General features: G+C 43.6%; 1 protein-coding gene and 1 non-coding gene across 8 annotated transcripts in view; both read right to left on the bottom strand.

The window, feature by feature from the left end:
• Positions 1–4146: 4146 nt before the first annotated feature.
• The window catches only part of SLC4A10 (solute carrier family 4 member 10), a 292827-nt gene continuing 270445 nt past the window's right edge, over positions 4147–26528 (bottom strand). For 5 of the 7 annotated variants that reach the window (XM_060257354.1, XM_060257353.1, XM_060257352.1 and 2 more), the window contains 7 exons: positions 26149–26400; positions 22925–22993; positions 21996–22169; positions 20804–20926; positions 14878–14945; positions 13511–13627; positions 4147–4591 (listed from right to left, as the gene is read on the bottom strand). In XM_060257354.1, the coding sequence (XP_060113337.1) occupies positions 4525–4591; positions 13511–13627; positions 14878–14945; positions 20804–20926; positions 21996–22169; positions 22925–22993; positions 26149–26400 (870 nt within the window). In that variant the 3' untranslated portion in view covers positions 4147–4524. Of the gene's footprint in view, positions 4592–10444; positions 10484–13510; positions 13628–14877; positions 14946–20803; positions 20927–21995; positions 22170–22924; positions 22994–26148; positions 26401–26528 lie in introns of all 7 variants that reach the window. The other 2 variants (XM_060257355.1, XM_060257358.1) reach the window with 2 other exon arrangements.
• Positions 12027–12098, bottom strand: TRNAP-AGG (transfer RNA proline (anticodon AGG)). Its single transcript has one exon. It is a non-coding gene; the product is annotated as a tRNA-Pro (tRNA).

Below are 26528 nucleotides of genomic sequence, written 5' to 3'. Positions count from 1 at the left end.
TTACCTGAACCCTTTTTAGTTGGAGATGCCGGGGATTGAACCTGGGACCTTCTGCTTGCCAAGCAGATGCTCTGCCACTGAGCCACCGTCCCTCCCCAACAAGTAACATCAGATCGCTTCCTAAGGAAGCCTCTAAACTCATCCCTTTAAAAGGCTGCAATGCCCAGAGCTAACATGAGCACTTGTGAGACAGCAGATATGTGCTTGTCAGAGCACCACATGAGAAGCCCAGCTAGTAGACATCGGACACTATAGACAGGCAAGTCCATGCAAAGAGACCTTTTTTCACTCCTGGGCCACTCTCACAATATCAGGCATGTTGTGTGCTGAACATGTGACAGACACAGTAAAGAGAGAAGCCTTGAAGAATAGTAAGGATAAATATTTTATTTCCACATAACATCTCTGAAGATGTGAAAAACACAATATTCTATTCACATATACACGTTACTTAAACTTTTGTAATAAATTACATCCAAGAAATTCAGTAATTTTGGCCAGGAAATATGAAAATTTTAAGTAACTGTAACACTACCATTTGCCAACCCCCCTTCCCCCCCCCTCCCCGTGATTTCAAAATGCTGGGATGAACAATGATGCGGCATTGAAATTTTCACAAAAACTGAATAACTGTAAAAAAATGTATATACCGTATATGAAAACACTGAACAAAAATTCAGAATGCCATTGAATACACTGATTTCACAGTATCCAGAAAAGCTAGACAGGTTCTAATTTGTTTTGATTCTTTCAAAACTGAAAGTCAGCAATTCCTTCAACCATCAGCAATCTCCTTCCCAGGATAAATCGGCATTGCGGTGCTATACTAGACTTCTCTTCAAAAATTAACAGTGGATCCTCAAGAACGCAATACCCAAAGCATTTTAATCAGAACATAGCTGTACTTCCCCCCCTAAATTTTAAAGCACATCTTTATCAAATGCAAATATTTTAATTGTATATGGTAATATAATTTGCATAATATGCATCTGAAGAATTTGAATGAAGCTAAAAGAAGTCATCTGCAAAAAGCATCTGTGACCTCAAGGATTCCAGATTTGTACCTCAGACACCAACGAGGTTTTTGGGGGATGAGCTTTCAAGATGCAGAGTTCCCTTTACCAGAAACTTTTGACACTCAAAATCTCACGCCCCTGAGATCTTGTTGGTTTCGAAGATGCTACTGGACTTTAATTTAGCTCTTCTACTGTAGGCCAACATGGCTACCCACCTGAAACCATGGCCGCAAAATAATCCAGTCAGCTTTTTCATTCATCTCCCCTCCTTACCACAGCCAGGTCTCACAATTTCAAACACATCTTTTTGGTGGTCCAAGAGGACTCCTGTCTTCCGTTTTCATCAGTGGAAAAACTGGTTGGATCCAACCCTATACTTTTTTTATTATGCCCACTTGATTTAGCCTACTTTTGGCACATGAGCTGCTTGGGTGGTCTAGTGTATGAAGTGCAGGACCTAGGGAATGGGAGTATGGCCCCTTCGGTATAGTCTCATACTCTGCTGGCCACTGAACAACCACAGCATATGCAAATGTGTGCAGTTCTTGCTCAGTCACCATCTCCAAAGTCACTTCTCCTCACTTGCCACCACTGTTGATGCCACATGTCTTTAATAGCCTTTCATGGGTGTAAACCTGCCAAACTGATATGCCAATATGGCGTTGCCATACTATAGCACTTGTCCTGCACAAGATGGATGACGTAATGTTTGCTCATGTACCATGCATCTTCGCATGGGTTGTCCCTGTTGGTTGCAGCCTCTTCAGTGCCTTCTTTATCTCAGTTTCGCATCTACAAAGTGGAAATAACATTACGAACTGTCCAACCTGGAAGAAACTTTTCTTCAGGAAATCCCAGAACTAGTACTGAGGATCAGTGTCTCTGTCATCTGCTGAATCAGCAGGAACTGCAATGCACATTTCCTGAGTGCATTGATCACATGGGCTTGAAATGATTCAATCTGAGCCATTCAGAAGTTGCCCTAATCAATGAAACCATGCCTTTTCTTGTCCTGGGAAATTCCTGTTCTTTTCCTACATGCTCATGGATGCCTGGACACACCTCTAGCCATAGGGATTCGTCAAAAGAAGCCCCCCCTCCTGCTTCTTTGTGCCCAGGGTGGTCAGTTCCACATGGGCTAGAATTCCTCATGCACATGGAAACAAAAAAAATTTCTCAGCTCTGTCCGTTCTCAGTTCCAAATGGCTTTGCACCGAATTCCTGCATAGCTGTGTTGGCACAAGCTAATTTATGTGGTGTTAAGAGCCATGCATAATAGCAGAGCTGAGATAAGGCTTATTACACTATCTTGGTCCGTTTAGAAAGTAAAAAAAATAAAATAAAATAGTGCATTTCTGAGACTGATTGTAAAGCCCTGCAAATTGAAACAATTTTAAAAGATCAAAGGTGTGTGTGGGGGAGTGTCATAAAAAGATTAAAAAAAATGAATACATATAAAAAAATTGTAAAACGTTTTGATATCTGTCCTATTTTGTTTTAATAAGAGGGGGGAATACATCCTCTCCCAAGGATTCATGGGGCCCTTTTCCTGTCCTACTTTTCACCAGCCAAGTGTACCTCCTTGATGATGATCCAGCCATCTCAATTCCTCTTGAGAGCTACCCGCAAACATTATTCATGTTGCAGGCATGTACAACCTGTGCAGGAGTCCATAAGGAAGAGAACTATGGCTGGATCTTTGTAGGGAAGGTGCGCTCTCTCTTCCTATTGAAGCAAATGGTTAAACACCTCCAGCCAAAAGTGGCCAAAAGGAGAAGGAGAGAAAAGAGCTATTTTGATTTTGTGAGAAGAGGATGTATGTCCAGAAGATGATGGATCTTGACCAGGGGTGCAATCTTGCTGTTCTCCCTAGTTTAAAAACTGATTATATAATAAAGTATGAAGACTTTGATAAAATCTATATGGCATATACAAAAAAGAGTTCTGTATTGTGGAAACATTTGCCTTTGATAAGGGAATTCAGTTCAATTACTCCTATTAACAAAGGCCAGACAGAAGCACACCCTCAAGCTTGGTTTTTGTTTTGCAAAACGGGGTCTTCATGGCCCCCTGAATTGGTGTCAAAATTCCCATTCAGTTAATGGGATCTTGACTTCCAATCTAATTTGCAGTGTGGGAATAAATGAAGTCTATAATCCAGGCAATGCTAACCACATTTTGGTCCCATTCAGGGCTCAAGCACTGTTTCTTTCAGCCCCACCTAATATTGCTGTCATGCTTGAAAATACAATAAAATTCTGCTTCACTGACCCTAAGGCGAAGCTTTACCGTTGGCTGGATTGTTTTCTTAATCAAACAACAAATTTCAAATGTAAGTTTTAAAAAAAGCTGGCATGCATTTGACAAAATAACAAAACAAGCTCTCTAGCAAAAATATATGTAAGATTTATAATCTGGGTCTAATCGGTACTTCGTCTCTAGCTAGACAAGTACATCACATCGTGTAGGAATTCCAAGGGCAGTACTCAGACGTTTCAAGAAATCCCACCCCACGTTGATCACCTTTGGCGATGGAGAAGAAGGGGGGATCTTACTGCACATCTCTGTGAATTGTTATAATCCAGAAATCTAGAGGGGGAAACTGGATTATTTACCACTACAATGCAGCTGTTGGAATCACCACTGCAACATTTAGTATAGTACAGTATGAGATATTGTAATGACGGCTTGCTTTCACAACAAATACTGCATGGATACTGCGCATCCTTGGATGTGACTTTTTCCAAACAAGGTGAGAGATTGTTAACTATATTCTATATATCTTTATATATTATATTACTTTATTCTGCAGTTACATATAAATTTAAATATTAAATATCCAGTATTAAATCAAGGAAAATAGCACAAATATAGGGTCTGATTCTGTAAATCACACACTCACGCGCACGCGCACACACACACACATGACCACACACACACACGCATACATCAAAGCCATGATTTTAAACTGGGGGAAGAAACTCATTCTTGTGGTTAAGAGTTTGTAGGATTGAGCCACTCCTCATTTAAAAACAGCTCTAAAACTACAAGTGTCTCTGTTACCTTAGGTCTTCTGAAAGGACAGGCTGAAAGCTACCTATTAAAAAGGAGCGGCTTCCCACCTCCCAGGTTGTTTTTATTCCTGACATGGAGAAGCCATGAAAATAAATTACGCAGGCAAAGTAGGAAGGTATCGTCCAAACCTACTGAGACATTAATTCAATGTGAAAGGAAACTTTTGTCCACTTCTTGACTGGATGGAGTGGGTTCCAAAGGCTGGAGGACCCAGGAAGGAAAGCACAAGATTCTTTCATTGGATAGAGTTGACTTCTGCAATGAGTTATAGACCAGAGTCAATGAAGAGCCAGTGAGCTGAAACACAGATGGCACTAAATACGTTACCAGTGCTTATACTCTGGGATGAAGGACAGCTTGGAGAAAGAAATGGATCACCTTATGTATTGTGGCACTCCTTGCGTTGTTTTGTAAAAACAAACTATAGAACAAGTCATAGGCAAGTTTCGCGGTCCACACCTTTCCCTGAGTCAGCTTTCTTCTCTCGTTGGCTTTCAGTACTGCATCGAGGAAAGAAAGAGAAGAACAAAAGTCTTGTTGTACATGACACATTATGAGCTATCAGGGGGAAAGGGGAAAGGCTGGTGGCAGAAGGGGTTGGGGGTGGGGGGTGGGAAGAAATCCATCCAACAATACCATTTGCATTAGCTTTTCATGCCACAAGATACAAAACCAGGAAGCAAAGAAATACATTGTTATGAAAAGAGCCTGCCATCATCACAGAACAAACAAAAATGGTAGGCAAAGAATGAAACAGAAGAACAGCTGAAGTAAGAAAAAAAAGTTACTGACATACAAATCGGCGAGCATGCAAGCGGAAACCACTGCGTGTTTAAATGGCAGATATTTTCTTTGCAAAGACCACTTGCCATGTAGGACACATCTTCTCATGCACAAACAAGAAGTTAAGTAGTGGATTGGTTAGTATGTGCGCGTCTGTGCCCTCCGATTGAAGTCTGATAGATGTGGATGTAGTCAGATACTATTTTATTTATTAAAAAATATTTGTGCCCTGTCTTTCTCCAGAGACCCCAAAGTTGGCTTACAACGCTAGCCAGAGCTAGCATCAAAACAGTAAAATCAAGATATATATATTTTAACACAACATAATCTCAATAACCTATGACAGGTATAAACTTGCAATCTAGTTTAGGATCCATTAAAGGGCCATTAGGGAAAAAAGGTAGACCTTAGCATAGGTTGGATCTAACTTGCTTTTCCGTTAGTGCAAAAAAGAGAATGGGTGATCTTGCACAAGCTTTATCCCCACCATAGCCCTGTCTTGCCAGTCTTTCAGGTGATGAGGGGCCACACAAACCCTGGTACAAATTTTGGAGAGGTCAAAAAGGACCCCCTTTCCTTTTCTCTTGCAGCAGCGGAAAAGCTGGTAGGATCCAAACTATGGTCTGTAAAACAGAAACACGGCAACAGCCCTCCTCCAGCACACTGCTCGAGACTGCTGTAAAGATATAATAACATCGAGCTAGTGGATGGACATTTCATGCATCTGATGAAGTGAGCTCTGGCTCACAAGTCTTTAAGCTGCCACTAGACTCCTGCTTTATTCTGTGGTAAAGAGTCTAAGTAGCAGTCGAATGAATCTGAGGAAAAGTTCCAACAGGAGGAGAAAACTCTGAAAAAAATACTTCTTCCTAGCCAGTGCATAAAAGCTCCAAATAGTACACTGGACAGAAAGAATGCACAGATTTTACTTTCACCTTCAACCACATCCTTTCCTGAACTCACAGACCGCCTGCATAACTGCTCCTCTTTACTTTTACTTTGTCCAAGTTCATCTACAGCTCTTTGTAGGGTTGTGTTACCACAATATAGAGCAGCAATGGAATTACTTGTCAGCACTTCATGCTCTGCTGAGTCAAAATTGGCAGCTAGGTTGCCTTGAACGATTCCATCTGGTTTCAGGCCTTGGCTTGGAATGGGGATTGATTTGATTGCACCGGTGGGAAATCTTCTTTAAAGGTGGACAATGGACAACCCACTCATATTGATATTGTTACACCAATCAGCCCTTGACTCAATTGACCATGCTTATCAACAAGAGAAATAAAGAACAGCTATTGGAAGAACAGCTCATTGAATGCTGCAGTCTTTCTTTTCTTTCTTATTCCATCAGGGAAGCAGAATCAACAGATTGGGATTTGTCTTGTGGAATGCCTTACAGCTACATTCCCTCACCCAAGCTTTTCAATATTTATGTTGGGCTACTGAATAAGATCATTTGCAGCTTTGGGTTTGGATGTCATTATATAAAGGTGACCCCCAGCTCTATGTTTCTTTAGCTAAGTCTCTGGAAGCTCCAAGTCCAACCCAGTGCTTTCATGGTGCAGTCAAATGGCTAAGGAGCACAAGCTGAAGCTGAATTCAGACAAGTCTGAAGTAAGACTGGTTGGTAAGGCTGATGCTATGGAGGAACTGGCTCCCCTTATCAAGGGTGGAGCAGAGTTGGCATTCACAGAGCAGGTTAAAAGCTTGGGGGTGCTCATGGACCCAGCCTTGCTAAGAGCATCTTCTATCTGCTACATCTAGTTTGCCAACTCTTTCCTTTCTTAGAGTCAGCCGACCTGGTCATCTCAGTCCATGCGTTCAAAACACCAAGGCTGAATTACTGTAATGTTGGGCTGCCCTGGGAGACAACCCGGGAACTGCAGCTTCTCCAGAATGTAGCAGCCTGATTATTATCAGGAGCCAGCTGATGGGAACACATCTTACCTATTTTTAAAACAACTACACTGTCTTCCAGTTTGTTGCCGAGTTCAGTTCAAAGGGCCCGCATCTATCCATCTGTGGTTGTGGTTCTCTAGTTGCCACCTTCACCTCCACACCTTGTGAAATTTCCCGCTTAGCTTCTACAAGAGCCCATTCTGTTTGAGTAGTGGTACCCTCCTTATGGAATGGGGTGTTATATTTAGAAATTTTTAGGAAGTGCTGTAAGGCTGGTTACTTTGTTAGGGGTTTTAATAGAGACTAAAGCTGAAGATGCTTTCTTGGAGAAGGATTATTTATGGGTTTCCTTCAGAATTCTAAGGGGTCTTGAGCCACAAGGAAAAGTGGGGTATAAGTATAAAAGCAGTACATAAATTTAATAAATCAATATAGTACAATATCTCTGTTTAGGAGGACCTCCACCACTTTTCATTGCAGGCTAGAATACCATCTCCTAAAAAATAGCTTCTCTGCCAAGGTCCTCTTGGTCAAGTTACCTGAGAGACTTCCCTTTGGTATTATTCCATGATGTTGGAGAATATATATGAACTGAAACAACCTTGTAAGTGGTAACTGTGGAGCTGGTTTACCTGCGCTTGGATCTGAATTCCCTCTCTGCCACAGAAAACACTTCTTCCTATGTCAAAACTCCCTATTTGCATAAAACCCTCCGGAAACCATAGATCTTGTGCAAATGGAAGTTGTAGTGGGAAAGGATGAATGCTACATGGCAAATACTGCCTAGTGTGCATGAATACTTGCTTAGAGGAGACAAGCCCGGGTTCTTTCCAAACCGATCAGCACCCTGCTAAGATGGAGATAAAGACAAGCCAGGTGGCGATTATTGTTGCTGCTCCCACCATTGTTTTAGTTACCTGGGCATCCCAGTAGCATGGCAGGGCAAGAAAACGTGGAACTGGGACACATAAGGACCTGTAATGGGATACTGAAGTATACTGGGGAGGGAGTCAGAAAAAAGCAGTATCGACTGCTATCTGGGAAGCTGTCAATGGGATCAGATGTTCCTGTGCCTAACCGGGGAAATTGAGCTAGTGCAAATGAGTATTATATTGCTCACTGCATACTAGGTTTGCAACCCAGAGAGTATGAGTGGCAGAGTCAAAAACTTTTTATTGGTACTGCTCTCAAAGGCTGGATTACATCACATAAAGGAAAGGGCATACTAGTCTCCAGCAGCACAAACGAATATCTATTTTTTTTAAAGGCACGTGCTGTTTGTTTCCCTTTTTAATTTGGATTCAATATGCAGCAGCCACAGTTTCACATCACCTTGTACAAGAAATCCTCGATAGCTACTATAAATGCCAAAGTGCACTCTGAACAGGATGGTCTCTCAGGCAGTAATGTTCTCAGGCAACAGGACACGTTAGGGTTTTTACTCTGATTCAAATCAAGAGACCGCACAACGGGGTCAGGACCTAAGCGATGCTTGAATCCTAGCAGCGGCGGCACCGCTTGATAACAGGCTGCATGATGGACATTTTGCTGTTCCAACATGACTTGAGCCAAGGACAGCAATCCAAAAATGCAACTTGTATAAGGTATTTCCACAGTGTGCCTTTTCTATAGCCGCTGCTAAAAGAGTTGACTTCCTCTTTTATTCATCCATCTTCCCTGTACCATGCCACTGTAGGGACGTTCATCGTATGACATCTTCATTACCTCTTTCCCACTGAATTATGCCACATTACATAATGGCTTGCACGCAGAGCAGCATTTCCATAGGCACAAGGACTGAGATCTCCCCCTGCCCACAGCAACCTCAAATGCTTCCAGGAATTCTGTTTCCAGTGGACATGGGAGTCTGGCGGTTATTTTGGGATCACATTCCACAGGCAGAAATCCTGGCATGCTGTTCTGGATCCGAGACAATACTCCTGCAGTTGGAAAGCATGACTGCATGGAATTTAATGATATGCAAAGTACATTAAATAGGTAAGGAAAGCCCCCTAAAACCTCACAAGGAAAAGGGGACTATGGCTATTCCCATTTGTTTACCTATGGATGCAAAGCTAACTCAGGAACTGCTTTTATGTTTGGCTTATCTTGATTTTTCTCCCCAAGAGTTTCTGCTTGTGGATGAGGACCCACGTGCTGTTAGAAAGCCATAGCTCAAAACCAGTGGTCTCCAGCAGTATGACAAAATGCTCTTTTGCCATGACAATGGGTGTTAGCAGTATAAAATGTGATTGTGTGATCTGGAAATACTATAAGCAGGTGTCCAAATGAGGGATTCTTCATTTCAAGGAAATGGTCCTTTATGTGGTCCTTTACCCGCTGTGAACACAAGGAGGTAGCACCCAATTTGACTTCCGTCGACACTTCACTTAGCGCATTGTTTAAAATTAATTTCAAGCATCTTCATAACAATCATGTCTTTCCTCGGCCTATTAAGGAATCTGTGTGTTCTACTTGGGAGCTTGGGAGACATCTGATGAAATAAGACCGTGGCATACTTTGTTTGAGCTCCCTCAATTAGATGTGAGGGACACTCCAAAATCATTTTGCACTAATGTTTACTCTCTGCTCACGACCTGCGTTCGATTCCGGCGGAAGCTGGATTCAGGTAGATGGCCCAAGGTTGACTCAGCCTTCCATCCTTCCAAGGTCGGTAAAATGAGTACCTAGCTTGCTGGGGGGGAAGTGTAGATGACTGGGGAAGGCAATGGCAAACCACCCCATAAGAAGTCTGCCATGAAAACGTTGTGAAGGCAACGTCACCCCAGAGTTGGAAACAACTGGTGCTTGCACAGGGGACCTTTCCTTTCCTTTCCTTTCCTTTCCTTTCCTTTCCTTTCCTTTCCTTTCCGGGGTCTTCTTATAGGGCAATATAAGTTTGGGCAATATAACTTCTTATAGGGTAATATAACTTGCTACAAGTTCTTGCTACCAAAAAAACAAACCCTGTTGAGAACTAAGGTAGTGTACTCAGAAATAAATCCTATATTATTCAATGGGGCTTAATTCCAGGAAAATATCCTTAGTATTGCAATGTAAATAATCTAATTTAGCAGAGAAAAGGCAGAATTTCTGGTTTATGCATTTAATGGGTGGCAGTGGTGCCAACCCCTCACACTACCAGTGTGAATCAGGCCACAGTTTGTGTGATTAGCAGAAGAAAAGATCATATGAACTAGGAGGTCATGTAGTACCATCCCAACTAAAGGGAGGGGTGGTGACATCTGTTTGATCATGGGCTGATCATCTTGTTTATGCTGCTCTGAAAGAGGAAGAACACTGAAGAAGCAACATGCCATTTTTGGGGTGACAAAATACTAGAAATCAAGTAAGGGAGTTTCGTTTCAGTTAATGTTTGGAAACGTGAATTTCTTTAAGGTAACATTTTCTCAGTGCTGGAGTGCTGTTTTGTTCAAAAGTTTGGCTGAACTGCACCATTACACTTCCTTCTTATTTATGTAAGATCTCAAAAGACTTATTTATGTAAGCTCTCAAAAGACATTCAAGCACCTTCGAAACTTGCTTTTGATACAATTCCATTAAATTTTGTCTCCCCAAAATTCACACATAATGTTAGCAAATGTTTTTTTAAAAAGCCATTTAGTAGTGGGAAAAGCAATCAAGGCAGAGATTCGGGGACAGGGTCTTACCTTTGGGGAATCAGCTTCTAGAGAGATTAGGAAGGGGAGCTTATGGTAGAAATGTGGTAATGGAACAATTAAGTAGAAAACAATGTTAATTCAAAATGAATGGCACTGGGGGAAAACAGCTGTTAAGACTATTGCATTTATACTTAGCAATGATACCTTAAGTAGAGTCCTATCCTTCTGTCCACTGAAGCTGAGGGGCTTATGAACATATGAACATATGAAGCTGCCTTATACTGCATCAGACACTTGGTCCATCAAAGTGAGTATTGTCTTCTCAGACTGGCAGCGGCTCTCCAGGGTCTCAAGGTGAGGTTTTTCACACCTATTTGCCTGGACCCTTTTTTGGAGATGCTGGGGATTGAACCTGGGACCTTCTGCTTACAGAGCAGATGCTCTACCACTGAGCCACTGTCCCTCCCCTAGAAGGGTATAGATGACTTAGAAAGGTATAGCTCTGCAACCAGGTTATCATAATAACAAAGGTCTGGTTTTGCAGTTCATTTAGAGAGCATGCACGGACTCTGCATGGACACAGCTTTTCCTAGGAAGACAATGACTATGCACAGTCCCAGTGATCCCACTGGCTTTTCCTCTTACCCAAGCACAAAGTGCCCAGAGATATGTTCAGCTGTGGAAGAGAGAATCAGCTGCTACCATCCATTAAGCCAACTGCACTTAGTCAACTATGACCACACAAGGTATTAATTACTCCATGTTTACTTGGTTCTCCTAAATTGTACTTCTGTGCTGGGAGAAATTTAGCATACCGTTATTTTTAAGGAGCCAGCAGTAATGTGCCTATGATCGTTTTACTATAACTATGATGACCAATACATGCCACTCAGGACAATGGAACTCCCAGGGCTTAACAGAGACATCGGGTTCTGATCTCACCACACATGCTGAGTCAGTCCATTCTTGTTCATACCCAGAATTAAACTTTGCTGAACTTAAAGGTACCACTGGACTAAAACTTCATTCTCACATCTGTTTGTTAACTATGTTAACTTCATTCTCACATCTGTTTATTATCTGCATGCTAATCTGTTGCCTTTTACAGGTTTTACCAGGTGCTTTAATCTGATCAACTATACTTCTCATTCAGTTACTCACACATCTTGACTCTAATTAGCCCTTCCTGGCAACTAAACACCCCCTCCCCGCAATCTATCTGCCATGGTTGAGGAAGTCTTGTTTCAGTGTATCTGAAGAAGGGTGCATACATCCAAAAGCTTATACCCAGGCGTAAACTTCGTTGGTCTTAAAGGTACTACTGGACTCAAACTTTGTTCCAATACATGCAATGGTTACTTTGCACATCTGACTGGAACATATCTGCACCACCGAAGCTTTCTGATCTATTTCCAGTAGCTTAGTTAGCCTTGGAAAAAAAGGCAGCAACCCCAGCAACAATTCAATAGAATTGTCTGACAGCCTTAAGATCTATGAACATATGAAGCTGCCTTATACTGAATCAGACCCTTGGTCCATCAAAGTCAGTCTTGTCTTCTCAGACTGGCAGCGGCTCTCCAGGGTCTCAAGCTGAGGTTTTTCACAACTATTTGCCTGGACCCTTTTTTAGTGGAGATGCCAGGGATTGAACCTGGGACCTTCTGCTTCCTAAGCAGATGCTCTGCCACTGAGCCACAGCCCCATTCATGGCTCTCCAGGGTCTCAAGCTGAGGTTTTTCACAACTATTTGCCTGGACCCTTTTTTAGTGGAGATGCCAGGGATTGAACCCGGGACCTTCTGCTTCCCAAGCAGATGCTCTACCACTGAGCCACCGTCCCATCCCCTGAAATCAGTTTCAAAATGATGACCAGAATCTTGTGTCAGTATCACGAGGTCTCAGTAATTTTTTTTTTGTGGGGGGGGGGGGCAAGGTTTAAATAAACTTCTATTGTAATCCTGGGTGGCCCCACAATAGAGATGTTTGTTCCACATGAGAGGATCACCCATGGCTATTAGCACAAAACTAACTGTGTAAAAAAAGTAACGGCAGTAATAGCAGTAGTAAAGAAGCACCTCCCATACTAGAGATTGTAGAAAGTGTTCTTCCCCACGGCTTTACAATAAAGAAATGATACAATGGCACTAGGAAAGGCAGGCACAAATTCATGATGCACTTGAAATGCCCATTAGATCACAAGGCTGTTATTTCATCTTTATTTACATCCTGTTGTTGATAAAGCTGCTCCTATATGGCTGCTTTTGCATGAGGTGGGCATGAAAATCTACCAAGGGTTTTTACCGTACTCCTGTCATTAGTTCAGATGGACTGATAGGATCTGTCTGAATGGCTCAGGAACTATGACATAAAGCATAGAAATGTTAGTGCCACACATGTGCCTGCCTGCACTGGCAGGTACATCTTCTATAAGAAATCCTTACACTTGGGCGTTTAATGCTATAGTTTCTGGAGAAGCAATCACCCAGAAGCATCTAACCGCCCCCTATCCAGGTCTTGCTCTGTTGTTCACACACCCCTCTCCTCGACAATTTCAAGGATTACTGCTGAGCTTTGTGGAAAACAGAGTGTGTGTGGAGGTTGGCTACTCCAGCATTTCCAAAGACCTGAAGATCCCAAATCTTTGAGGACCTAGCTGTTGGCACAACAGCTATGCAGAACATAAGTTCATACAGCCCTCTACTTATGCACTGATGCCACTTGGATTATGTTGCTGGGGTTTTCGGTATGTGTCTAGAAGTATCTACAAGGGTCTGATTATCGGAGTTCTTCAAGGCATAAATGTATCATTAGAACAATGTACGCGTGTGCATTGGGTGGGATCCAACCAACTTTTCCACTAGTGAAAAAGGGAGGAGGAAAGTGTCCTCTTCAACTACCAAAAAGGCTATGCTGGGGTTCTAGGGATTTACATGGGCCAAAAGGCATGTGTGATGGGGGCTGGAGAAAGGATGGGAACTGGGAGAAGCTTAGCGAGAAAGCTGGCTGGATCCAACCCATTATATAAATAACAAAGCAAAAACTTGATCCAAAACAAACTCTTACTAAAGTAGATGGCATATAAGAGGATTACTGTTCTTAAAAAAATGTATTAAACCTTTTAGAAGGAAAGCTGGACTCCTTATCCTTGTTATTTTCTGATGCTATCAGTAGTGTCTTCCACACAGCTGTTTTTGCCATTTCATCAGAAATATTGATTACGGATGGGTCATCTCTAAAACAAAACGAGCACACACAACACACACACACACACACACAGAAAGAGAGAGCAATCAAGCTTTCTTATCTGCAGTCTTGGGCAATCTACAGATTCAAAGGAACACACAAACCTGCTTTCAAGTCCCCCTAGGGAAATACAGTACAAGCTTTGTTATCCAGTACTCGGTCATCCAGAATGCTCAGTTAAGCAGCCTCACCCAAGAAGCAAGGCCTTCCCTCTCAGCCACTATATCCCTGTGTCTTCCGGGTTCATGCCTATCCAACTTGCGCCTCTACAGCTGGCCAGCTTGAAGCCTTCAGCCATGGCTGAGCTTCTGTCAGCTGGCATCCTTGGGTGCTGCTTTCCTCCTTAGCCTGGGCAGCTGACCTGCTTGTCTGCCTGCTCTGCAAGACAACTTTGGGGAGAGTCCCAGCAGGTGTGGGGGTTGTGTTGCCATGGTGCGTGCAAGAATGTGTGTTTGTTCCAGGTAGGAGTGCCAGGGCAGAGCAACAAGCTTGCATTTCCGACATGCTTTATTAACTCTATACCCAAAGAATGTTGGATATCAAAGCCTTTACTGCAGTTAGAATTACTTATTCCCCTACGAATAGCGTAACATCAAGGGCACTTTCATTTCCATGGGGCTGTTGGCAGCCCAAACTCCTGTTCCAAAGTTTCATGTCCACACTCCAGAGGTCTAGTAGAAGAGAAATTCCTATTGATTTCATGGAATGGGCACCCGCACACACGTATCTTACTTCATGAGAAAATCTTCTCCTGGCATTTGTGAGTAGTAGACCACGCCCCCTCCCCAACATCTCCTGAGCTTTTGTGGGCCGGGGGCCACTTTGTCAGATGCATGAAGTGCACTCTCAGTCAGCAAGATTTACATGCACAAAAGGGGAGGAAACAGAAGGAACAAGAGACAGCAAAAACAGGAGGAAGGATGGAAAATAAAATGTAAGGAACAAAGCAATGAAATCTGCTTAAAATGCACAGGTGCTAACCTCAACCTCATTCCCTTTAAGAGTCAGCTCTCCGAGCATCATGCTCCTGTCCTCAAGTGTCCAGAGGGGAACTCACATCTGGTTCCTCACAGGAATCCAGACATGAGCTGAGGGCTTTGTAATCTATAGTTAGACCCTGAGAGACAAACAAACATGGGAGTAGGGAGCTGACATGCTAACTACTGTACCATATCGATACACTAGGTTTTCATTAGAATTTCAGTGGAGAAGCAAAAAGATTCAGTCTCAGTGATTTACCTGTAGTGTCCTTCAAGTGGTAACTGGACTGTACCTTCCTCCTCCATTGCCAACATACTTTGCTCCTCCTAGAAGAAAACAATTGGGAGATGAGCAAAAAAGAAAAAAGGTCTCGCAGCAGCCGTCTGCCTGCATTTGCAGATTCAATCACCCAAAAGAAACAAATAAACAGCATTTCTTCATTTTTCTTTCCAAATTGTTTTTAACAAGGTGTCAACTCACTGGCCTTTCCTGTTAGCGGCTCTTTCGTAAAGTGATATGGCAGGTGCCAAAAATTAGGAAACTGTATTTAAAAGGACAACTCTTCGACAAAAAACTAATTTACACTGCTGAAAATAGTTCTTTGTGAGAAAGATGAGAACGCTGTGAAATGTGTTACTTGTCTGGGGCGCAGTCCCCAGGAAGGCTGTGGTTGGGTGCAACTTTCATTCAATTGCAATGGAGCCGTGCACAAGGGACCTTTTGGTGGGTTGCACCCCTTGATGGTAGGTGATAATTATGGCTTCTTTGGGGAGAGGCAGTATAAGCAGTCACAAATGCAGGAAGTTACTGCTTAGATGTACACAGTATTTATGCTATTTTACATGGGATCCTTCATGTTGGCAGGTTGTTGAAAGTGGAAACAGATAAGGAGCAAACAGAGCAGGACCTTCTGTTGCAACATGAGCTTAGCTTTGCAACAGGTCTTTGCAACCTGTTGCAGCTTTGCATACCACCCTTTAGCTGTGTGTCTCTCCCTCTCATGTGTCAAGGAAGCCTTTAATTTTTTTTTATGTTTTAAGAAGAAGAAGAAAGAAGACAAATTAGTTTTAATACCCCGCTTTTCCTCTACCTTAAGGAGCCTCAAAGTGGCTTACAATCACATTCCCTTCCCCTCTCCACAATTGGCACCTTGTAAGGTAGGTGGGACAGAGTGCTCTGAGAGACCTGTGACTGACCCAAGGTCACCCAGCAGGCTTTGTGTGGAGGAGTGGGGAATCCAACCTGGTTCTTCAGATTAAAGTGCCCTTCTCTTAACCACTACACTATGCTGGATCTATTTTAAATATTTGACTGGATCAGAGATGGGAGGAATATACTGTGAAACAGGGCTTTTTTTTTTCTGGAAAAAGAGGTGCCAGAACTCTCAAGAGGGATATAAAGGCAAAACACACAGGTGCCTCTCATGAACTTTGAAACATTTTTTGAGAATTTTGTTTCCACAAAGAGGTTCTGGAACTCCATTCTGCTACATTCTCCCAGAGGAAAAGCCCTGCCATGTGGCAAAGAACCCCTTTGGAAATCAGCTCCAACATTTTTGATTTATTTGACTTGATTTATATCCTGCCCTCCCCGCCGAAGCAGGCTCAGGGCGACTCACAACATAAAATTGCAACAGACAATTAATTTAATAAACATTAAAATTACGCATTCAACGTAAAACACAATATTCAATATTTAAAACAGTTAAGAACAAGATATTAGTTTGGTGCTATTTCAGTGGCAACGGCATTTCTTCCACTTCCTTGAATACAGGCACCGTGTCAATTAAACGCCAGCCGGAAGAGGACAGTCTAGCAGGCCCTGCGGAACTGCGCAAGGTTCCGCAGGGCCCTCACTTCTTCCGGCAGTTGATTCCACCAGCAAGGGTCTGCAATCGAGAAGGCCCTGTCTCTGGTGGTTTTTAATTTGGTCTCCTTTGGCCCGGGGATTACTGGTAGATTTTGTGATCCTGATCTCAGTACCCTCTGGGGAACATGTGGGGAGAGTCTGATTAAAGGTTGATGTCAACAAGAAACTAGGTGAGTTGGTAGGTCTCTGCAAGAGCAACAGAAGAAAAAAACCCACAAAGCTGTGGGCTGCAGTTGCGTGGTTGTAAAAGACAATGGCAAAGAATCTCCGGCCAAAGATGTCATCAAAGAGTACTTCAAGTGCAAGGAATGAACTAAGAAGATATTTTGAGCCTGACCAAAGAAAGAAACAACACCCCACCCTTTTCCATTTCCCCCCTTTTGCTTGGCCTGATATTCTTCACAGCCTTCTTTCCCTGCTGTGGCTACAGGTAGAACTTCCATCGTCACTCCATGGTTTCCCTTTCAGGCATAAGAAAATAAGGTTTTTATTATCTCTAGATTAAAAGGGGAAGAATCTAGGGTGTGCCTAGAGTGGACATGACATCATCTGGATGCTCCCATTTATTGTGAAGGCTTCCTGTTATGCAAGTGAGCAAAAACTCCCCTGGTTGTGCAAACAGCCAGAGAAAGAAATGGTGCAGCCTGAGACTTTTAATATGGTACCTATACCATGTCTCTAATGGCCATTGGTGGCAGCATAGCTACGCACATGAAGCCATTCATCATAAGTAGGCCACCGTTTTGAGACCAGCCGTGGCATTTAAGGTTGCCACAAGGATCAGTAGGAGAACTGAGGGCAAACCTTGTTCCCCACATCAACGAAGAAGGCTCCTCATAGAGAAGAACTGTTCCTAATATTGAAGACAGCCTTGCAGAATGAAACTCTTGATTCAGTCAAATGATTATTTGTTTAAAAAAAAACCCCTTGTCAGCTCCCTTTCCATTTGCAGGCACAGAGGCCCAGTTTTATTTTTAAAGTCAGCAGAATTGCGTCTCTCCGATTGCATTCCAGTGGCTCCATCTCTGAATATTTTTTTTTCATTCCTAGTTAATTTTGTCATGTTCCAGGGCTTTACAGCTTTCCCAGGATTTTGACAGCTGAACAGGTTTAATAATAGCCTCAAATATTTAGCAATGCCATAACATGTAAAAATAACCCCTCAAAAAAACAACAACGAAGTGACTGAAAATAAAAGAAGATGCAAATAAAAACTGTATTTCCCCAAGTTTTGTTGCCTGTCACTATTCAAGAAGAAATAGCCAATGGCATGAAAGAAGAAACATGGGATCAAGAGCAATAGGTTCCTGTGGCAACCACAACGAAAAACCTTTGCCTTGCTTTTATCGTTCTGCACTGCAATAAGCAGAATACAGCACTCAGGACATTGTGTGGGAGCACAGCACACCAAGGAGTGCTGATTCCCCTTATTTTCTTTATGTCCTTCCCTTCCAAAAGAAGTAGAAGGAAAATATTCATTTATCTTTAAGATCAATGCCAGCCGTGTGCAAACATTCCTGCTCAGAGCCTTGCAGACTCTTCCTCTGAAAAAAGATGTGGGGAGAGAAGATAGCTATGTCATGCTATGATCATCTGCTAGTTCTGTAATTCAGTCTAACTACATTTCACTAGATGTTTTATGCCAGGGGTGTCAAACATGTGGCTTGGGGGCCAAATCAGGTCCCTGAGCAACTGGCAGTCATCTTCCTTCTCCCTCTCTCTTGCTTCCTTCTGCATAACAGCTTGCTTTGCAAGGCTTGCTCAATCACGCAGGAGCTACTGAGCAAAACCTCTATCTTCTCCATTGGCTGAGGCTCTCCCATGGGGAGGAGTGGGGGGGGGGACAGAGCTTGCTTTGCCAGGCTCTCTCAATCGCACAGCAGAGCTACTGAGCCAAGCCTCTCTTCCTTCTATTGGCTGAGGTTCCCTCCCTCTTTGGTCCCCTGGGGAAGGAAAGAAAAAGCCAAAGCTTCCTTTGCCCAGTTTCCTGGATCCCATGGGAGAAATACAAAGAAAGCACTTTTAAGACCAATGAGTGCTAATGTTTTAAACAAGTTTTACTTAAAAAAATCCCACGACTTTGTGTTTGTGTCTTTTATAAAGTTTATATCTATGCTACCTAATCTTAAATAGAAACACACATGGCTCAGCCTGACATGACCTGGCCCGACAAGGTCTCCTTTATGTTAGATCAGGCCCTTATAACAAATGAGTTTGACACGCCTGAAATAGAAGGAAGAATGGCTTGGCTCAGTAGTTCTGCTGTGTGATTGAAAGAGCCTGGCAAAGAAGCTCTCCCTCTCCCCCATTCCTCCCCAAGGGAGGAGCCACAGCCAATGGAGAAAATAGAGGCTATGCTCTGTAGTTCCTAGGTGATTGAGCAAGCCAGGCAAAGCAAGCTGTGATGCAGAAGGAAGCAAGAGAGAGGAAGAAGGAAGCAGACTTGCCTGACCCGGCCCTCAGGCTGCATATTTGACATCCCTGATCTATTATATATCCCACTTTTCTCCCGGGGCAGGGGGCAAAGCAGCTTACAACATTCTCTCCTCCTCCATTTTCTTGTCATTTAATCATCATAACAATCCTGTGACACACATTGTTTTTTATTTTATTTAAAAGTGTAGAACCTGCTTTCTTCCTCAGTGGGACTCAAAATGGCTTACTGTTTGGTTCTATCTTCCTCCATTTTGCCCTCACAACAAGAATCCCATAAAGGTAGACTGGGCTAAGAAACAGTGACTGGCACAAGGCTATTCAGCAAGCTTTCATGGCATAGTGGGGATGTGTATCACGGTTCACTAGATGATGATGAGGAAGATATTGGATGTATACCCTGCCCTTCACTCTGAATCTCAGAGTGGCTTACAATTTCCTTTACCTTCCTACCGCTCAACAGACACCTTATGAGGTAGGTGGGGCTGTGAGAGCTCTCACAGAAGCTGCCCTTTCAAGGACAACTCTGTGAGAGTTATGGCTGACCCAAGGCCATTCCAGCAGTTGGAAGTGGAGGAGTGGAGAATTAAACCCAGTTTTCCCAGATTAGAGTCTGCACACTTAACCACTACACCAAACTGGCAGTTCAACCATAAGAGCCAGTTTGGTGTAGTGTAGGGTTGCCAAGTACCTTTGAGTTCCTGGTGGGGGACTTTCCTCGTGTGTGCTAGCATGCAGGGCACAATGACGTCACCTGGAAGTAACGTCATCGTGCCAGTGATTTTGGGAAAACTCTTATGGTTTTCCCGGACACTCTAACCATTTGGGAGGGGGAAACTCTATGGTAACATAGAGTTCCCCCTCCCAAATGGCTAGAGCATCTGGGAAAACCATAGAGTTTTCCGGGAAATGCCTAGAGCGGTCAGCAGCACGATGACATCACTTCCGGGTGACATCATCGCACCAGCGACGTTGTGGGAGGTTCCTCCTGGGAACCTCATGGTCAGGGGAATCCCCGCTCTATTGTAGTGGTTAAGTGTGTGGACTCTAATATGGGAGAACTGGATTTGATTTCCCACTCCTCCACATGCACCTGCTGGAATGACCTTGGGTCAGTCATAACTCTCTCAGAGCTGTTCCTCTCAAGAGCAGTTTCTGTCAGAGCTATCTCAGCCCCACCTACCTCACAGGGTGTCTGTTGTGGGGAGGGGAATGGAAAGAAGATTGTAAACCACTCAAAGACTCTGAGTGAAGGGTGGAGTATAAATCCAATCTCTTCTCTTCTTCTCCTTCTAATCGCTACACCATGCTACTAAGGAAACAAATAAACCAGCATATCTCGGGATATGCTCCTGAGGGGGGAAGCTGCAGACATCTTTGCTATCCCAAGCCTATGTCGTATTATGCCTAGGAAAGGACCAGGGCTGCTATTGGCTGCATGGCTTTTAGAAGAATGCTGGGCTGCACCATTTATGACATAATATTTCCAGTTACTTTAGATTCTGATCCAACTGTGGTTCCATGCAACAGCTAGTGGCTCCATCTGGGAATCTTCATCTCATCCATAGGAAAAGATACTTAAAAGATGTAACCACTCCCATTCAAAGGTGCCTGAGTGAACATCACCTGAGTGTGCAAATATCCATTTCTGCATGCAGAACACCTTTGTGGAAAATGGCACATGTGTTTATAGAACAGCAGGTCTTTTATAATACCTAATAATAATACTTGAGGTTCAGATTACTTTGAAGGTTACTTCACGCACATGCCTAAAAAACCCCTAGGCAGTCAATTTTATTATATATAATGTAACCAAATATTGACTAAACAGTTTGAATTGAAAAGAAAATGAGCGAGGAAAAGAAAAGCAATCTAGGCCTACCTCTTTTTCAGCATCTTCCAGCTTCTTTTTCTTGCTTTCTGGCATCAAATCATCCAACCAGCTTAATTCTCGTTTGGTAAAAAATAAGTCCATGAGTTTTCGGACAAATACCAGTGCTAAGACCTAGTCAAAATATAATATGGTAAGACTTTATTGGCAGCTTGAAATAAATGTTGCTCTTCAAAGAACCAAACTTATGTCCATCGTCCAAAGTGGTGAGATCTGAAATATCCAGATGTTATCCTCCATGAGTATGTAGACATCTATGCACATGTGTGCATAAGAGAACTCAATTTGCAAATACATTTATAGTAGGTCTGTGAGCCTGAGGGTGAAATTCTTAGCATTATATGGAAACCACTGGAGGTGGGAGATGGTGGCGGTAAGCCTCTGCAAGTGATCCGTGGGATAAGTGACATGTTAGCATCGCTGTGTGAAGTTGCCTCCATATTGAAGTGTTTCTATTAGTCAATCTTGTGAGAATAAATCCTGAGCAAGAATATAGGTGGATGTTCCCAACAGGAAGCAGGAGTTGGGGAGGGACGGTGGCTCAGTGGTAGAGCATCTGCTTGGGAAGCAGAAGGTCCCAGGTTCAATCCCTGGCATCTCCAAAAAAAGGGTCCAGGCAAATAGGTGTGAAAAACCTCAGCTTGAGACCCTGGAGAGCTGCTGCCAGTCTGAGAAGACAATACTGACTTTGATGGGCCAAGGGTCTGATTCAGTATAAGGCAGCTTCATATGTTCATATGTTCATAATGTGTCAGATCTACTGGAAGTTTTCCACAGATGGGATGGATTTTTGTCTGCAGAGCACAACTCCCCCACATTCCACCTCCTACTGTTGTCCAAAATGGCCTCTCTCATAGGGTGCAAACTTTTGGTTTTCTCTAGACAAAGCAGTTACATACAGTGATAAACAATGGCAAGGGATCTTGACACCACCGTGGTGCTCCAGAGGGGGACAGGAGATCCCCAGGAACAGAAGGAGGGAGGAGTCAAACATCTGTCACTGGAAGAAGGAGAATCAGTGGAAATTGCAACCTCCTTAAGCAGAAATTCTCCTGTGGATCCAAGCAGATGGTTCCACTCAGATGTATTAGCCCCCATCCCTTGAAAAAGGGCAGCTAACAGCAAGTTTGTAATTCCCTTGTTACTAATAATAGATTATAGTCTAAAGTATGTAGGTCCATACCATCATAGGAAACACTATGGCAGCTCTTGAGACTTTGATAATCCACAGCAACACAAGGCAGCTCAGCTGGATTACTGTGAAGAGATGGACTTTCCGAAGAGGGACATGCCTCAGATAGATGAAATCTGGCTGGTGTTTGGCAGGCATCCAGAATAACTTGATTCTGTCAAAGAGCTGCCATAGGAAAAGAACATGGTTCAATTTTCAGCACTGAAATGGGGTCATTGCTTTACAGATCACTACACAATGAAATGTTGAAAAGAGCAAGAACAATGCCGCTAAAAGGGAGGGGGGGGTTCATCAATATACAAAATCAACCATAATTAATATGAACTCTTAGTGAACATCATAGCATTACTTGCAAGAGAGAACCATAATTTTCTGTTTCCACAAAAAGCAACATATTCACTGATATAAATATTTCCTAAGAGGCAGGATCCAGAGTAGAGAGAACAGAGAATGGATGTGCGTTAGAAATGGTTATTTATTTATTTACAAAATTAATATCCCACATTTCTACCCTCGTCCATCTACAGTGGGATAGAACATATGTGGGCTAGAAAAATATGTGGCAAACCTTAAAAGCATGGTAGCTAGCCAGTCTTTCAGGCAAGTGCGCCTTAAGTCAAATCTAAAGATTGCGCCGCGCTCTACAAGACCTGCGATGCTTCCCTATAACTTATTTTGGTTTGTCGCCTCACCTACTGAATTTGGAAGTGAGTGGTTCACAGGGATAGCAGAACCAACAGCAGAGTCCTTTTTCCTCCTGTCTAAGCACATCACAGAGGCTTGCTACGGTATAAACTATGTCCTCAATGTTCCAAGCTGGCCCCCAGAGTAAACCCCGTGCTGCTTCAATTTCTAAGCAATGTAAAATGTAAGGAACAGAAAGCGGTAACAAAAGGACCCAAATGGTTCACATACTTTACCTGAATTCCTTTGAGAGAAGAGGCACCCATATAAAGGAATACGCCATAAAGCACTGGCATGGGAATAAACTGTTGGAAGGGAAAGGGAAAAGTCAAAATTGATCTTCAAGGGATGACATATTACAGGAGGCAAAAAACGGTGCTTGATCAATGTTGTCGACTACCAGGGATTGCGACTTCATTTTAAGGTTTTCTTTGGATGACGTATTTCACTAATGCACTTACACTCATCAGGGGTGTTAGATGTCCTGCAATAGCTAGGTTGGAATGTCCTTAGACTTTTTGTTCTTCAGCCCTGCCCTGCTAAAGTCAAATGAACATCAATACACCACTACCCCCAATCCAATATCAACCATGTGTTCCACCTGTTAGTACAGCAGCTGATACATATACTCAGGGGGTCGTTTTGTAGAAAAATAGGTGGTGGAGCTCATCCAAGGATTGTTATGCAGCTGCACCTACTATTCAAGGGACTAGGTGGGGAGGAGGAGGGGGAATCCTCAGAAAGGTTCAGGAGCTGCGCTCCTGTGAGCTCCTGCTGAATCCAGGGCCTGCATATACTACTGCCACACATGTGGATCTATAGATTAGGACACTAGAAGAAGGATAGAAAAGTACAAGTGAGGACCTGAGAGACATGAGTGACTGGGGAGAATCCCATCCTCCTTGTATCCTCTCCCCATGGTGGACTTCCAACTCATATGGCCGAGGACCTGCCTACCTGAGGGACCGTCTCTCCCCATATGAGCCCCAAAGAGCACTGAGGTCAGCAGGGAAGAACATGCTGACTATCCCTGGGCCAAAGGAGGCAAAATTACAGAGTACCCGGGTACGGGCCTTCTGTGTTACAGCCCCGTGCCTCTGGAATCAGCTCCCAGAGGAGGTGCGGGCCCTGCGGAATCTGGACCAATTCCGCAGGGCCTGTAAGACCATTCTTTTCAAGCAGGCCTTTGTAGACTGCTGACAGGATGGCTGTTCAACCCACCAAACGATTTATCTAGTGATCTCTGCCATTATATAAATGCACAGAATAACATCAGGAACATCACCGCCGCTGTTAAGCTATGGAATGGCTTAGACAACCGGAACTGGTTTTAGATATTGTTGTTTTAAATTATTGTACAATTTAAATGCTGTTTTAAACTTATTATATATATTGTATAATTTTATTGAACTTGTTGTTAGCCGCCCTGAGCCTGCCTAGGCGGGGAGGGCGGGATATAAATAAAATTTATTATTATTATATTATTATTATTATTATTGGCCAGCCTGCCTGCAGAGCCACCACCAATGGCTGCCTGGCTCACATAGCAGGGGGGGGCAGTTCCTTCTTTCCCCTCCCATCCACAGTGCCATTACCTCTGTCTGGCACATGCAGTGGCATCTCTATCTGTCCCCTCTTTCCTCCTGCCTGACTGGCGCATCCAGCAGTGTCTCTGGCTCTCGCGTGCCCAGTTTAGGTGGTAGTGGCGGCTCCTGCTGTTTTCTCTTGCCCGCCCCACAACTACCTCAAAGGAGATATTCCATTATGCCATCAGTGCAAGTGCAATCAAAATCCCTCTCTTTGGGTAGGAATGCAACCCACCTACATGGGGGGAGGAGCTTTCACATTTTTCTGCAAACCCAGCTGGTCTCCCAGGTCTGCAGAGGAATATATCCTAACTGAGTCTGGCCCCATTTTTTAAGGTTTATTGATCTGCATAGGAGGCCAAATTCAAAGCAACAGCTCTTCTTGGGCTCCTCTTTCTTTAGGTCAACATGTGGTGGGAAAGTGGGGCATCCCAGAGAGCCAGTTTGGTGTAGTGGTTAAGTGTGTGGACTCCTATCTGGGAGAACCGGGTTTGATTCCCTGCTCCTCCACTTGCAACTGCTGGAATGACCTTGGGTCAGCCATAGCTTTCACAGGAGTTGTCCTTGAAAGGGCAACTTCTGGGGGAGCTCTCTCAGCCCCACCTACCTCACAGGTTGTCTGATGTGGGGGGGGGAGGTAGAGGAGATTGTGACTGCTCTGAGATTCAGAGTATAGGGTGGGATATAAATCCAATATCCTCCTCCTCATCATCATCATCTTCTTTTTCTTCAAAAGCAATGCAAATTTACAAGGATTATCTGTGTTTCCTCTTGCTCTGAAATTTGACTCCCTTGTTGCCATGTGTTTCTGCAGTGCCAGCTAATGGGATAATACACTTAGGGCGTTTTCGCACTGACCTTAATCAGCAGCGACGCCCCTCTTCACCGCGCAGGATCGGCGCGGATTTCGCACTAATTGCCGCGGAGCACCCGGAAGAGCCGGAAAGTCCCGCGGCTTTTGCGGCGCAAATGGAAACTGGTTTTTGGCGGTTTCCGTTTGCGCCGCAAAAGCCGCGGGACTTTCCGGCTCTTCCGGGTGCTCCGCGGCAATTAGTGCGAAATCCGCGCTGATTCCGCGCGGTGAAGAGGGGTGTCGCTGCTGATTAAGGTCAGTGCGAAAACGCCCTCAATTTACATCAACTGACAGCTGAGAGATAGAGACAGTCTTCCCCTTTGCTTGCCATTTCCATCCCTGGTGTCCCCTCCTCTGTCAAGGTCCACACCACTGGTTGGAAACTTAGGTACAGGATAAACAAATGTTGAACAGAAGAACAGAGGCCCAAGCACTAGCTTCCTTCAAAATTCTCCAACATGTATCTATAGCTAATCTACATCTAAAAAAAAAATAAAAAAATAAGGGGGTGTTGTTTTGGTATCTGTGCTTTTAAGACCACACACCAGATGGGATTTCAAACATTCTTTTCATAAATATAAAAGTGAGAAACCCTGGAGCTTATGGCATGAGGCTCTGGATCCCTGCAAAAATCTTTTCGTATTAAGAGCCAATGTCTGCTTTGTTATTTGACAATCTGAAGAGTTGATGGATCACACCTGGCATGTAGGCCTGACACTGAGTACCTCCTGGACGATGTGATTGGACAAATGGTATATGAAGCTGCCATCTATTAAGTCAGGCCACTCGCCTGTGTAATCTATTATTGTCTATTCCAAACAGAAGTAGTTCTTCAAGATCCTTTTAAAAATACAAAACCTGAGACCTCCTTCTATGTGTTCTGCCATAGAACGCTAGTTTAGTTAAGATCCGGGAAAGGGGCAGGGAGGGGGGGCAGTGCAACAATTCATCGCAAGGCGTCTGTTCATATGGAAATCAAACGTACCTACATGTACAATTCAATTTTTCTAGAGCGGCCTACCTTAAGAACGCTGGTCAAAAAAACAGATGAGCCCATAAGTACAAAGATCATGAGTCCTGTCACCCTTTGCTCCCGGATGCCAAGAAACTTGGGCTGTTCTCCTGGAGCAGAGCATTCGGACTCCAGCTTTAAACTGTTCACGTGCGAAATGGAGAGGACGGTGGCAGCAACAAACCAGGGCAGCCCCATAAGCGAGCAGACGCCAAGCATGAGAGCTACCATCAGCAAGTCGAGGTGGTAGCCGCAGCCTTTCTGTTTTTAAAAGAAGAAAGATAACGGCATTATCTGGACGGAAGCAATATTATTTGATTGCGGCATTCATCAGTATTTGAGACAGAAGGCGGAAATTCCTAATAAAACAGGTATTTTAACAATGCTTG

This window comes from Heteronotia binoei, chromosome 16, assembly GCF_032191835.1.
Source record: "Heteronotia binoei isolate CCM8104 ecotype False Entrance Well chromosome 16, APGP_CSIRO_Hbin_v1, whole genome shotgun sequence".
Lineage (NCBI taxonomy): Eukaryota > Metazoa > Chordata > Lepidosauria > Squamata > Gekkonidae > Heteronotia > Heteronotia binoei.
The sequence above is the reverse complement of the archived record's forward strand: the minus strand, read 5'-3'. Positions and strand labels throughout refer to the sequence as shown.